General features: G+C 40.6%; 1 protein-coding gene across 1 annotated transcript in view; it reads right to left on the bottom strand.

Moving 5' to 3' along the window:
- Window positions 1–15812, bottom strand: part of TMPRSS7 (transmembrane serine protease 7) — a 54241-nt gene that overhangs the window by 22713 nt on the left and 15716 nt on the right. The window contains exons 5-9 of the mRNA XM_027965922.3: window positions 14499–14692; window positions 12709–12747; window positions 11741–11969; window positions 10218–10348; window positions 7673–7785 (exon numbers count right to left, since the gene is read on the bottom strand). Coding sequence (XP_027821723.2) covers window positions 7673–7785; window positions 10218–10348; window positions 11741–11969; window positions 12709–12747; window positions 14499–14692 — 706 coding nt within the window. The remainder of the gene's footprint in view (window positions 1–7672; window positions 7786–10217; window positions 10349–11740; window positions 11970–12708; window positions 12748–14498; window positions 14693–15812) is intronic.

Raw genomic sequence — 15812 nt, 5'->3', positions numbered from 1 at the left:
TGATTTAATATCTCCCTTCTCTGTAGTCTACAAGCTCTGCCAGGGACTTTGGTCACCTTGCTACTAGGCATCCCCCTACAGGTACAGTGCCTGACATGCAGCAGACAGTCTACAATTGTTCATTGAATGAACAGGAGAGCTTGGGAGAAGAATCAGGTGGGCTCTAAGCTGGAGCAAGAGTTAAACTTTCTTAAATAAATAAGACCATAAAAATTCAGCTGAAAGTGAGTTGGCAAAGGGAATTGATTGTTCTTTGGTAGATTTGGAAATTGGACCACTAAGCACTAAGAAGGACTGCGGATGACATAATCAACTCTTGCGTAGAAAAGGTTTATCATGACTTGAGTCAGTATTTTTGTTGCTTAAGTCATCTGGTTCTTAATCATTTTTAATAAAGGCAAAGTTATTTTGCAGGTGACAAATTATTTTTTACATGATTTCCATTCAGAAGCATGCTCTCACGCAGCTATTGGTGGCTGCTCAAAGCTTTCTAAGGAAGGAACAGCTTTATTTAACCTTCACATTGAGAAGGACTGACCTTGATCTCTGAGAAATGCTGTCATCCCAAAAGTCTGTCCCCAGTATTTCCTGTCTCTCATTTCCCATTTCCCACCCCCAGGCTCTTTTCCTTATAAAGACTTCCTTTTATTCAGCATTTCTAACCCTTGATTCAGTGAAACAGAAAGTGATTTCATATTTTTATTTGTTCAGTTCAGTTCAGTCGCTCAGTCATGTGCGACTCTTTGCGACCCCATGAATCGCAGCACGCCAGGCCTCCCTGTATATCACCAACTCCCGGAGTTCAATCAGACTCACGTCCATCAACTCAGTGAGGCCATCCAGCCATCTCATCCTCTGTCGTCCCCTTCTCCTCCTGCCCCCAATCCCTCCCAGCATCAGAGTCTTTTCCAATGAGTCAACTCTTTGCATGAGGTGGCCAAAGTACTGGAGTTTCAGCTTTAGCATCATTCCTTCCAAAGAAATCCCCAGGGTTGATCTCCTTCAGAATGGACTGGGTGGATCTTCTTGCAGTCCAAGGGACTCTCAAGAGTCTTCTCCAACACCACAGTTCAAAGCATCAATTCATCGGTGCTCAGCCCTCTTCGCAGTCCAACTCTCACATCCATACATGACCACAGGAAAAACCATAGCCTTGACTAGATGGACCTTAGTCGGCAAAGTAATGTCTCTGCTTTTGAATATGCTATCTACTCCTTGGAAGAAAAGTTGGTCATAACTTTTCTTCCAAGGAGTAAGCATCTTTTAATTTCATGGCTACAATCACCATCTGCAGTGATTTTGGAGCCCCCAAAAATAAAGTCTGACACTGTTCCCACTGTTTCCCCATCTATTTCCCATGAAGTGATGGGACCGGATGCCATGATCTTTGTTTTCTGAATGTTGAGCTTTAAGCCAACTTTTTCACTCTCCTCTTTCACTTTCATCAAGAGGCTTTTTAGTTCCTCTTCACTTTCTGCCATAAGGGTGGTGTCATCTGCATATCTGAGGTTATTGATATTTCTCCTGGCAATCTGGATTCCAGCTTGTGTTTCTTCCAGTCCAGTGTTTCTCATGATGTACTCTGCATATAAGTTAAATAAGCAGGGTGACAATATACAGCCTTGACGTACTCCTTTTCCTATTTGGAACCAGTCTGTTGTTCTGTGTCCAGTTCTAACTGTTGCTTCCTGACCTGCATACAGATTTCTCAAGAGACAGGTCAGGTGTTCTGGTATTCCCATCTCTCTCAGAATTTTCCACAGTTTATTGTGATCCACACAGTCAAAGGCTTAGGCATAGTCAATAAAGCAGAAATAGATGTTTTTCTGGAACTCTCTTGCTTTTTTCAACAATCCAGCAGATGTTGGCAATTTGATCTCTGGTTCCTCTGTCTTTTCTAAAACCAGCTTGAACATCTGGAAGTTCACAGTTCACATATTGCTGAAGCTTGGCTTGGAGAATTTTGAGCATGACTTTACTAGCATGTGAGATGAGTGCAATTATGCGGTAGTTTGAGCATTCTTTTGCATTGCCTTTCTTTGGGATTGGAATGAAAACTGACATTTTCCAGTCCTATGGCCACTGCTGAGTTTTCCAAATTTGCTGGCATATTGAGTGCAGCACTTTCACAGCATCATCTTTCAGGATTTGAAACGGAATTTCACCTCCACAAGCTTTGTTCGTAGTGATGCTTTCTAAGGCCCACTTGACTTCACATTCCAGAATGTCTGGCTCTAGATGAGTGATCACACCATCATGATTATCTGGGTCGTGAAGATCTTTTTTTTACAGTTCTTCCATGTATTCTTGCCACCTCTTCTTAATATCTTCTGCTTCTGTTAGGTCCAGACCATTTCTGACCTTTATTGAGCCCATCTTTGCATGAAATGTTCTCTTGGTATCTCTGATTTTCTTGAAGAGATCTCTAGTCTTTCCCATTCTGTTCTTTTCCTCCATTTCTTTGCATTGATCGCTGAAGAAGGCGTTCTTATCTTTTTTTGCTATTCTTTGGAACTCTGCATTCAGATGCTTTTTTTTTTTTTAATTAAATTTTTTATTTATTTCTTTATTTTTTTAATTTTAAAATCTTTAATTCTTACATGCGTTCCCAAACATGACCCCCCCTCCCACCTCCCTCCCCACAACATCTCTCTGGGTTATCCCCATGCACCAGCCCCAAGCATGCTGCACCCTACGTCAGACATGGACTGGCGATTCAATTCTTACATGATAGTATGCATGTTAGAATTCCCATTCTCCCAAATCATCCCACCCTCTCCCTCTCCTTCTGAGTCCAAAAGTCCGTTATACACATCTGTGTCTTTTTTCCTGTCTTGCATACAGGGTCGTCATTGCCATCTTCCTAAATTCCATATATATGTGTTAGTATACTGTATTGGTGTTTTTCTTTCTGGCTTACTTCACTCTGTATAATTGGCTCCAGTTTCATCCATCTCATCAGAACTGATTCAAATGAATACTTTTTTACGGCTGAGTAATACTCCATTGTGTATATGTACCACAGCTTTCTTATCCATTCATCTGCTGATGGACATCTAGGTTGTTTCCATGTCCTGGCTATTATAAACAGTGCTGCAATGAACATTGGGGTACATGTGTCTCTTTCAATTCTGGTTTCCTCGGTGTGTATGCCCAGCAGTGGGATTGCTGGGTCATAAGGTAGTTCTATTTGCAATTTTTTAAGGAATCTCCACACTGTTCTCCATAGTGGCTGTACTAGTTTGCATTCCCACCAACAGTGTAGGAGGGTTCCCTTTTCTCCACACCCTCTCCAGCATTTATTGCTTGCAGATTTTTGGATCGCAGCCATTCTGACTGGTGTGAAGTGGTACCTCATTGTGGTTTTGATTTGCATTTCTCTAATGATGAGTGATGTTGAGCATCTTTTCATGTGTTTGTTAGCCATCCGTATGTCTTCTTTGGAGAAATGTCTATTTAGTTCTTTGGCCCATTTTTTGATTGGGTCGTTTATTTTTCTGGAGTTGAGCTGCATAAGTTGCTTGTATATTTTTGAGATTAGTTGTTTGTCCATTCAGATGCTTTTATCTTTCCTTTTCTCCTTTGGTTTTCATCTCTCTTCTTTTCACAGCTATTTGTAAGGCCTCCCCAGACAGCCATTTTGCTTTTTTGCATTTCTTTTCCATGGGGATGGTCTTGATCCCTGAAACCTTACACAGAAAACTAGTCAATCTAATCACACTAGGACCACAGCCTTGTCTAACTCAATGAAACTAAGCCATGCCAGCGGGGCAACACAAGACGGGCAGGTCATGGTGGAGAGGTCTGACAGAATGTGGTCCACTAGAGAAGGGAATGGCAAACCACTTCAGTATTCTTGCCTTGAGAACCCCATGAACAGTATGAAAAGGCAAAATGATAGGATACTGAAAGAACTCCCCAGGTCAGTAGGTACCCAACACACTACTGGAGATCAGTGGAGAACTAACTCCAGAAAGAATGAAGGGATGGAGCCAAAGCAAAAACAATACCCAGCTGTGGATGTGACTGGTGATAGAAGCAAGGTCCAAGGCTGTAAAGAGCAATATTGCATAGGAACCTGGAATGTCAGGTCCATGAATCAAGGCAAATTGGAAGTGGTCAAACAAGAGATCGCAAGAGTGAATGTCGACATTCTAGGAATCAGCGAACTAAAATGGACTGGAATGGGTGAATTTAACTCAGATGACCATTATATCTACTACTGCGGGCAGGAATCCCTCAGAAGAAGTGGAGTAGCCATCAGAGTCAACAAGAGAGTCCAAAATGCAGTACTTGGATGCAATCTCAAAAACGACAGAATGATCTCTGCTCGTTTCCAAAGCAAACCATTCAATATCACAGTTATCCAAGTCTATGCCCCAACCAGTAACGCTGAAGAAACTGAAGTTGAATGGTTTTATGAAGACCTATAAGACCTTTTAGAACTAACACCCAAAAAAAGATGTCCTTTTCATTATAGGGGACTGGAATGCAAAAGTAGGATGTCAAGAAACACCTGGAGTAACAGGCAAATTTGGCCTTGGAATGCGGAATGAAGCAGGGCAAAGACTAATAGAGTTTTGCCAAGAAAATGCACTGGTCATAGCAAACACCCTCTTCCAACAACACAAGAGAAGACTCTACACATGGACATCACCAGATGGCCAACACCGAAATCACATTGATTATATTCTCTGCAGCCAAAGATGGAGAGGCTATATACAGTCAGCAAAAACAAGAGCAGGAGCTGACTGTGGCTCAGATCATGAACTCCTTATTACCAAATTCAGACTTAAATTGAAGAAAGTAGGGAAAACCGCTAGACCATTCAGGTATGACCTAAATCAAATCCCTTATGATTATACAGTGGAAGTGAGAAATAGATTTAAGGGCCTAGATCTGATAGATAGAGTGATTTTTATTTGTACCTTAAACTAAAACTTAATCACAGCAATGTTTAGGAACTTTTAAGTTATACATGGGATCAATAGCTGTGTTACCTCAAAAAGAATTTCAAAATCACCTGGAGGTTTTAGGAATGGAGTCTTTCTTGTTCTGTGTGTTTAGTCACGCAGTCATGTCTGACCCTTTGCAGTTCCAGGGACTATAACCCTCCTAGCTCCTCTGTCCTGGGATTTCCCAGGCAAGAATATTATAGTAGGTTGCCGTTTCCTACTCCAGGGAATCTTCTCCATCCAGGGATGGAACTTGTGTCTCTTGTGTCTCCCACATCTCCTACATTGACAGGCAGATTCTTTATCACTAGCGCCACCTGGGAAACCCCTTTCTTGTTCTAGATATTATAAAGAAGATAACTGTTCATTAAAGAGATTGAAGAGGCAGATTTGATGTCTTTCCCTCCTCTTTCCCCAACCCTTCTCATCTTCTCTTTCCCTCTTCCCGCCTCCCCCACCTTCAGACTAGCTAGCCACCTGAAGCTCTGAGCTTCTGCTTCCCTGAGGCACTGAGAATGTGGCAGTGAGCCAGAGTTCAGCACTTTTATGTCTTAAATATATTTTAAATGTTTATGATAATGATTAAAAAATAATTTAAGGATGCATGCTGGCAGGACATTGACACCAAGTACAGATTTGGCTCTAATGAAATTATTTCAGTATTTAATGGTTATGACCTTGTACAAATCCTACATGAGCAGTAAGCAGGCTCCTGCCTGGGAGCCTTTGCCTCAGCTTTTCCCTTTGCCTGCAACACTGTTGCCCTCGGCACACACCAGGTTAGTTCCCTTGTGTCTCAGGGTTCTGTGCAAATGTCTCCTTGTCAGTGAGGCTTTCCCTGATCATCCTATTTGAGACAACAAATCCCTGACTTCCTACCTTTCACACCCCCACCCCGACTCCGCTACAAAGCCCCTCCCCAGCTTCATTCTCCACAGCATTCTACCATCATGGAACGCGCTATAAACATTTTTGTTGCTGTTGTTCAGGTGCTTGGTTGTGTCCGATTCTTTGCAAGTCCTTGGACTGCAGCACACCAGGCCTCCCTGTCCTTCACCATCTCCTAGCAAACATGCTTGCTCAGACTCATGTCCACTGAGTTGGTAATGCCATCCAACCATCTTATCCTCTGCCACCCTCTTCTCCTTTGGCCTTCAATCTTTCCCAGCATCAGGGTCTTTTCAAATGAGTCAGTTCTTCACATCAGGTGGCCAAAGTATTGGAGCTTCAGCATCAGTCCTTAAAATGAATATTTAGGGTTAATTTCCTTTAGGATTGACTGGTTTGATCTCTTTGCAGTCCAAGGGACTCTCAAGAGTCTTCTCCAAAGCAATTCCAAAGCATCGATTCTTAAGTGCCAGCCTTCTTTATGTCCAACTCTCATATTTGCACATGACTACTGGAAAAGCCATAGCTTTGACTATATGGACCTTTAAACATTTAACTTGTTTATTTGTTTGTCACCTGACTCCCTCTATTTTACAGTGAATTCCCTGAGAGCAGAGCTTGTGTGTGTGTGTGTGTGTGTGTGTGTGTGTGTGTGTGTGCGCGCGTTTGTCAGACTTCATGGATCCTAGTGTCTAGAATACTGCCTGACACATAGCAGGCATTTAATAACAACATGCTGATTGAATGCAAGCTAGACAGTGCCTGCTGCTTACATCCAATATCTACATCTCATAGATATTGGACGGTCTCACAAAAATTCCTTCATATGCATACGCTGGAAGAGCAAAGGTGACACCTTGCCCTGTCTCCCTCTGCTGCTGCTGCTGCTGCTGCTGCTAAGTCGCTTCAGTCGTGTCCGCCTCTGTGTGACCCCAGAGATAGCAGCCCACCAGGCTCCCCCGTCCCTGGGATTCTCCAGGCAAGAACACTGGAGTGGGTTGCCATTTCCTTCTCCAGTTATCTCCCACTACATGAATATTAAGTTAAAGAAGGAAAAATAGGTAACAGACTGAGATTTTAAAAACAAACAGAGAAACAAACAAAAACCAGGAACTCCCTGTCTAGCAGTAGAAGAAGTTGTATGTATTTCATATAAATTTGCACTGATTTGTTTATACAATGATATATATGTTTTTTGTTTGTTTTAATCACTAAATTGTGTCTGACTTTTTGCAACCCCATGGACTGTAGCCTTCCAGGCTCCTCTGTCCATTGGATTCCCCAGACAAGAACACTGGAGTGGGATGCCATTTCTTGCTTAATTCAGTTTTTATTTTTAAAATTATTCTTGTGGATGAAGTAATTAAAAATTAACAATCAATGAGCTCTATCATAATAAAATAAGTTGTTTGATCCTATAATAATGTCTTTGCATTTTTAAATCTGAGCCATCAGGGAAGCCCCTGGAATATTCGAGTGGGTACCCATTCCCTTCTCCAGGGAATCTTCCCAATCCAGGGTCTCCCACATTGCAGGCAGATTCTTTACCATCTGAGTCACCAGGGAAGCCTGCATTTTTTAATACAAACAAAATAAGAAACTGGACAAGTAAGCTCCAGGCTGCAAACAGCAGTTAATTTGTGGGAAACAAGTTGAAATTACAACAAACTTGAATGTTATAGGTAAAATATTTTAATAAAGCTTAAATATTATAAAACTAACATTCTTTTCAATAATTTAAACAATCAGTATAATTAAATTCAGAGATAAATTGTTACTAAGAATAAGATAACAATATTTTTTCTAAGATAGTGGTAAAACTAGGCTACCTGAAATTTCCAGATACACTTGCATTTCGGAGGATAGTAGCTTGGGTAATATGGACTTGAAATTTTCCCCTCAAAACCAGTGATTTCTTTGACCAACACTGTGTTTTCACATTCTGAAAAAAATATCCAGTAACACACAGTGATTTGCAGTTGTGAAATTATGAGAAATAAATAGTATACATTTCTTTAATTATAAATACACATTTTCTTGATCAATAAATACTTATCTTTGAAATGTAAGCTACTTTTTAAAAAGATATAGTACCCTAGGATATATAGCTATTATATTCTTCAAAGTTTACACTTGTTTTCAAATAATTTATTTTGGTTACAGATCTATAGGATGCTATTTCTTTCTTTAAAATACATGGTTTAAATATATTTTTTCTTTCAGTTTAATTTTAATTAAAATATTAAATTAAAATAATAATTATAATTAAAATTAGAGCTATAATTAAAATATTAACCGTGTGTATATATTTTGACATATAGCACTATAAATATATATTTCTAAAGCTCTGAGTTAATTTTGTTCAAATTAGTGTGTATTTGTTATCAAGGGTATACCCAGTTTACATAACATGTTACACTCTTTAAGACAATCTAAACGTCTATTCTTACTGATATGGTCATCCTTCTGCTGGAATATAAGCTGTCTAAGAGCACTGATTTTTTTATCTATTTCGCTTATTATTTTCCTAACACCTAAGTAGTTCCTGGCATACAACAGACATTCAATAAGTATATTTTCAGTGAACAGACAAATTCCAGTACCATATTTCTGTTAAAATTCTTTTTTTTAACCATTGAAGTTACAGATAACTTTCAAAGCAACAATATCTGAAATATCGAGTTCAATTTTGTTCAATAAATTAATTTTACATTCGGCTTTGTAAAAATTTATCAAAATGAGCCAGTGCCCTAAAATATTGATGAACCTGTAGCTCTCACCATCTATTTAAGCCAAATTCTCTTCCCTCCTTACCCTCATCTCCCATTCTGATCTTTCTGTTGATGTTCATAAAGAAGTCAGCAAAATCTATAAGATTTGGGCAGTTTCCAAGGCAACAAATGTTACAAAAACATGAGAGTTTCAGTGAGGGCTCTATTCATTCTGTTCTGTTTGACTATTTCAACCCAAATCAAAAAAAGAAGAATGAAGAGAAAGGTCACTTTTTGCTCACTAGAAAACCTCTGGGTTTTGCATCACAAGCACCTTCTAGAATGGCACTCATGTGCACGCATGCTAAGTCGCTTCAGTTGTGTCCGACTCTTTGCGACCCTATGGACTGTAGCCTGCCAGGCTCCTCTGTTCATGGGATTCTCCAGGCAAGAACACTGGAATGGGTTGTCACATCCTCCTGCAGGGGACGTTCTTGGCCCAGGGATCAAACCCACATCTCTTATGTCTCCTGCATTGGCAGGCTGGTTCTTTAGCACTAGCACCACCTGGGAAGCCTGGTACATGTGTGCATTACTGTAAATGAGAATTCACAAAAGAATGTGCTAAAAGAATGTGCTCTACCACGCTATTGTCCCTCAGCTCCAAACCCATCCCTCTCTGCTCTGCAAGGCTGGTCTGGCCCTCTGCAAACTTCTTTCTTTTACCCCTTGATAGACTCTGCCAGAGGGCTTCCCAGGTGGCACTAGTGGTAAAGAATCCACTTGCCAATGCAGGAGACGTGAGAGATGAGGGTTTGATCCCTGGGTCAGGAAGATCCCCTAGAGAGGGCATGGCAACCCACTCCAGTGTTCTTGCCTGGAGAATCCCATGGACACAAGAGACTAGAGGACTACAGCCCATAGGGTTGCAAAGAGTTGGACTGAAGCAATTTAGCAGGCAAGTACAGTAAGGGGTGCTAAAGAGAGGCTAGAAATCTGGAGAGGAAGAACAGGACTTGTGTCTGTTTCTTATTTCTGGGAGTGTCACCCCAGCAATGCCGCTTCACCCCTGCAGGCTCTCTTCCTTCTTGTAGCAGAGTTGAATACTGCTAGCAGTTTCCCCACTTCCACTTTATTGTGTCTCCCTGAAAGATACCAGCTCAGCTGTCTTGCACCCTCCCCTCAAAGGCCTGGGTCCCAACTTAATGAACTTCCAAAATCATAGACATGAACACCAGCTAGGCAGGACCCCCTCCTCAGAGGCCTGAATTTCATTCCACCGACCCTCTCCTCCAAGTACTAAACTGTAATCACTCCAATTGCTTTTATTTGTTTCTCCAAATCTACCAATGGTAGTTGCTTCCTACATGTGTTACATCTGTGATAACTTACAGTCTTTTTGTTTTCATGGGATTTTTTTTTTTTTTTTTGCCTTTTGAGATGCCCATTTTCACACCTCTACAACTGAGCTAATAGTTAGTTCTGTATATTAAATCCTCTCTGTTAGAATAACTAATAAGATGCCCCTCTTCTGATTAGACCCTGACTCAGGATCCTGACGTAATGCAACTAGTATTACAGCATAGCCTCAGGAGAGATATGACTGGAGTATCTTATCAAAACAAGTATTTTTCATAACTTATTTCAACTGGGAAAGACTTACTTTGTTCCGGAATGACTTCAAAATATGCCCGAATTCCTGATAGCCTCCATACCTGAGGAGACTTAAATGTCACCAACATGAGATTATTTGTGGAAACAAATGATTTTAATGTTCTTATAGGTTCACAAATTCTGAAACCAGATAACAAAACAAAAGTGCATAAATAATAGGTTGTTGAGGGTTGGACCTTCATCTCCACTAATTCTGCACATTTCTTGGGCCATCTGCACAATTCTCATGTTTTGGACTTTGCCAGCCAGGTCTTCATCAGTTAGTTGCCACAGGACACTACAGAGGGAGGAGAGCTGATACAGGTACAGAAATTTTTGTCCAGTGACTATGGGAGAATGCTCCTAGATGGCTGTCACTGGACCCTCCTTGAGAGCAAACAAGGTATACCTGAAGGGTATTTAATGGCAAAATTCATTTCTCTTCACCAGGGAAAACTGGGTTCGAAACTTAGCTCCATCACTTAACTGAGCAATGAAGTAACTAATTCTTCATAAATGACAGTTTCACAACTCTGAAATGGTAGTAATAATAATAGTATACTCCTCATAGCATTGTGATGGGGATTAAATGAGATAATAACTAACTGTGTCTGGGAATACTGAAAAGAAACCAATAACAATGATTGAGGGATAAGAATTAGTCACAAGTACTTTTCATTACAAATTTTTAGACACTGAATTTTTAACATGTTCATTCACCACCAAAATATGAAGAAATAACACTTACAAAAATATTATTCTATACATGCATAACAACTATTAAAAATGATAGGATAACTTGTATGTCTTTTAGCACAATGAGTAAAATATAAACAGTCACAAAAAGATGTCTACTAGTAAGTAGAAAATACTAAGATATGTATATATGTGTAGAATAATGTACATGTATGAATGAAAGAATATATACAAAACTATAACATTTATTTTTTCTGAGTAATGGAAATGCAAAATAATTGACATTGTTTTCTCTGATTGACCTCACTTTCACATTGAACATTGTGTTATCTTTATAATTAGGAAAAATTTTATTTTTCTACAGCTATGTAATCATAACAGAATATTTATTCAAACGGGCTTCCCAGGTGGCTCTAGTGATAAAGAACCCACCTGCCAATGCAGGAGACATAGAGTTGTGGGTTGAATCCCTGGGTCAGGAAGATCCCCTGGAGGAGGGCATATTTAAACATTCTGCTGAAACAATGGCCTTCACTGTGATTGTAATGAAGTAAAATTAAGGTTCCCCACCCCCCCCAAATCTGTTATATATCAAAACCATTGACCAAAGTTCCCACTGTACTGATTTTGACTGTTGTATGCTACAAGTGAAAAGAAACATTGCGTCTGATAGGCTCTGGCTAATCCATGGGGCACTAGCTAAGGCATGGGTCAATCTCTTACCTCATGAACATACACAAAAATGGTTAAAAAAAATCCAAGGGCAACCCACACACTGCAAAAGAGAGACGTTATAAAAGCTCTTTTCACGTGCCCACTAGCGTGCCTGCATCATACCTGTACAAGATGGTGCTCCGGATTGGCAAGAGAGAGTCATAAATGGTCAGGGAGTTGGTGACGCAGCTGTCGGCTTCAATCTGGACAGACTCTATCGAGAGTCGGATCAGATGGCCCACTATGGCCACCAGCTTGAAGTGGCACCTCAGCCTCCCTGAGGTTGTTGAAATCTCCAGAGGGTAGCGGAGAGACAGGTGATCTGCGTAGAAGTCCTGGGAGCAGCCTTTGTCTGCGGAGACAGCACTTGGTTTTGCTTTGTTTTGTTTTAAGAATGATTTCTCTAGAAATCTTTATAAAAAATAAACAACAAAAGAGCTCACATGGAGAATATCTGCTGCTTTTGCCAGCCTAGAATCCACTCTCATGTCTTCTGATAACAGTGCCTAGATTTTACTTTGAGAAACCATCCTCTACATGGCTTCATTGGGGTTAAACTGACCCCTAGATCCAGAGGTGAGCACACAATGCAGACTGACCAATCAGAGCCAGAGAAGCTGGTTCGGGAAGTGGCATATCAGCCAGTTGGAGACAATGAGACTCAGTGCCAGGACTTCTGCAGGAACTATCATGAAATATAGGTGAGGTTTTCTTTTTTTCCATCAGGGTTGCTAAACTGATAAATTATAAGCTTGGATCTGCTGGTGGCCATTTATGCCACCACACTGGAAGGACCACTTGAAGCCTCAACAGAAGAAAGCAAAAATGCAGAGTCCTGATGATATTTTATCTTAGAACCTGGACCCAACCATGTCTGCAGCCAAGATACTCTATGTATATTCCAGTTATATGAGTCAATCAAGTTTCTTTCATGCTTAACCTAGTTTGAATATCCATTTGTCACTTGCAACTGAAAGAACACTAACAAATACCATTGAACAGGAAAGGTACAGCCAGAAAGGATATAGGTTTGTAGGCAGGGACATGGGTGGGGGGAAAAGGGCAGGGAAGAAACCACAGATAGAATTTACCAGATCCTATGGTTGAAGAGTAATCTGACCGAAGACCAGCTGCAAAGAAAAAGTACATAGAAAAAAAAACCTGTCAGTCCCAGAAATCAGTTTGTCAGAATTTTGCTTAGTAAAAATATTTTCAGTCATTTAAAAGCAATCAGTATATGTGAGATTTGCTTTAAAATAATCCTGTAAGGTCAAGGAAGTCATTTAGGTATTTAGAGATCAAATAGAACAGTAAGGAGTTGATAGTTGTTGAAGCTGAATAAAGGGTGTAAGAGTTCACTAAACTATTCTCTTTACTTTTATGCTTCAAATCATATGCGGTAACAAGTTTTAAACACTTTTTACGACAAAAAACCCAACAAAATATGAAAATAACTGATTCGCATCTGAAATAGTGTATGTGGTACAGAATTTTCCACTGGACATTTTCCATTCATTCTTTACTTATTCCAAATACTTTTCATCTACCTACTATATGCCCGCTTATATCTATCTATCCAATTTAAATCAAAATACAAAAGTGCATACATTTGGGGTTAAATAATAATTAAACCACTTTTCTGTTAAGACAAGTGATGGAGTTTGCATTTTGACTATGCTATGGAGCAGGCCATTTTGGAGCATTGGAACACACCATAGAACATAGACACAGACAGGTCTGTCTGAACAAAGGAAGAAACAAGCAAAGTAAACCTCAGGGAAACTTTCCTTCTTCAGGACTTTGTCCCTTGGAGCCTTGGTTTGAAGATGCCTGCAGCCAAATTAAGCATAGGGGAGGGTTTGTTGTTTAGTCACTCGGTCCTATCCGACTCTTTTGCGACTCCATGGACTGTAGCCTGCCAGACTCCTCTGTCCTTGGGATATTCCAGGTAAGAATACTGGAGCAGGTTGCCACTTCCTTCTCCAGGGGATCTTCCAGACCCAGGGATTGAATCCGAGTCTCCTACATTGTCAGGCAAGTTCTTTACCACTGAGCCACTAGAGAAGCCCCATAGGGAAGGATACACTTTAATAAATTTAATTTCATAAACGTGAAGTGAAATCGCTCAGTCCTGTCTAACTCTTTGCAACCCCATGGACTGTAGCCTACTGGACTCCCCTGTCCATGGGATTTTCCAGGCAAGAATACTGGAGTGGGTTGTCATTTCCTTCTCCAAGGGATCTTCCCGACCCAAGGATCGAACCCGTGTCTCCTGCATTGTAGGCAGACGCTTTACCGTCTGAGCCACAAGGGAAGGCCTGTTACATTTTATATATTTCATAATATATTTCATAAATATATTTGACCCTAATTCTGTTGTCTAATCATTGTATATAACATTTAGCAACTTTCTTTATCAATGTACCTCCAGAGTCTTTAGCTAATCCTGTTCCACTGAGATTGTGGAAAAGAATACAGTCATTCCTCAATATCCACCAGGAACTGGATCCAAGACTACCCCCAAGGACACCAAAATCCAAGGACACTCAAGTCCTTTGTATAAAGTGGAATAGTATTTGCATTAAAATCCATGCACATCCTCTGGTATACTTCAGATCATCTCAAGATTACTTATACTAGCTAATTCAACATAAAATGCTGTGTAAATTTGTCGGCCTGCAGCAAATTCAAGTTTCACTTTTTGGAGCTTTCTGGATTTTTTTTTTCCTGAATATTTTGAACCCATGGTTGGTTGAATCCATGAATGCAGAGTCCGTGGACACAGAGGGAAGACTGTACTTTGTGACAACATTGATTATGATAAAACGTATCAAGAGTACAGCTGGAAGGAGAGCTTGAAGAAGAATTACCCAATAATCACCATTTAGTACCACGGAGTCCATGTCCACAGCCAGACCCTGCAGGCTCCCCACAGAGGTCCGGTTTATGATGCTTGTCTGGATGGAGTCCTTCAAGATAGCAGCCACACAGTCCTCACAGAAGATGTGGCCCTTGGCATGAGGCATGACAAATACAAGCCAGAAGTGGACAAGGAGGCCACCTTTGTTGTTACTGCTACAGTGAAAAGAGAAAGAAGTTCAGGGATATACCTCTTCGGAAGTAGACATTCACAAGGAGCCAGTGACCCAACTGATAAATTCAAGGTGAAGCCAACGAGCACACCCTTCAATAAACATAACTTTCTTCTTTAGGAAGCCATTGACCACTTTTACGGGAATTTAGAAAGAAAAGCATCTTGATATGTGTATTCTTGCACTGGATTCAGATCTAGAACCATTAGTATATTTTGCATCTCCATGGAGAATACCGGAGAAGGCAGTGGCACCCCACTCCAGTACTCCTGCCTGGAAAATCCCATGGATGGAGGAGGCTGGTGGGCTGCAGTCCATGGGGTCATGAAGAGTCAGACACGACTGAGTGACTTCACTTTCGCTTTTCACTTTCATGCATTGGACAAGGAAATGGCAACCCACTCCAGTGTTCTTGCCTGGAGAATCAAAGGGATGGAGGAGCCTGGTGGGCTGCCATCTGTGGGGTCACACAGAGTCAGACATGACTGAAGCAACTTAGCAGCAGCAGCATGGAGAATACACTGTTTCTATGGGTATCAATCAATGTTCACCGCCATTACAAATAACAACAGTTAGAATGTTTGATACCTCAGGATCTTTAGACACAGTGCTAAATCTGCTTTATCCCATTAATCCTGTGAGGAAGGTCCTATTACTCTTCCGACTTTACACATGAAGAAATGAGGGTCAACTCGAAATCATACAGCTGCTGAGTAACAAATCTAGAATTCAAGCCTAATTTGGTTTTCAGGTAGCTTCTCCTGCTTCAGTTTGCTCTTGGAGCAGAATCTCCTAAGACATAAATATTGTCATGTTTTATGAAAAAAACATAAGATAGCGTTCTACCACACATATTTTGGGAAATGGAAAGTGGAGGAAAGGAAACAAACTGCTTTACTACAAGACTTTCTTAGTGCCTTTAATCTGCCAAAATGAATTGTGAATCTCTGCAGATATAGCGGAGGTGGGGGAAGGCAAGATACAGTACACAGCACACAAATTTTCCTAAAAATCATTTGACCGTGGGATGCTTTTTTTCTCAGAAGATTTCCAGCCACTAGCTTTTTACTGAACATATTTTGAAATACATCGATCAGTGTTTT

Source organism: Ovis aries, chromosome 1, assembly GCF_016772045.2.
Source record: "Ovis aries strain OAR_USU_Benz2616 breed Rambouillet chromosome 1, ARS-UI_Ramb_v3.0, whole genome shotgun sequence".
Taxonomy (NCBI): domain Eukaryota; kingdom Metazoa; phylum Chordata; class Mammalia; order Artiodactyla; family Bovidae; genus Ovis; species Ovis aries.
Note: the sequence above shows the minus strand (reverse complement) of the source record. Positions and strands in the feature narration are given on the sequence as shown.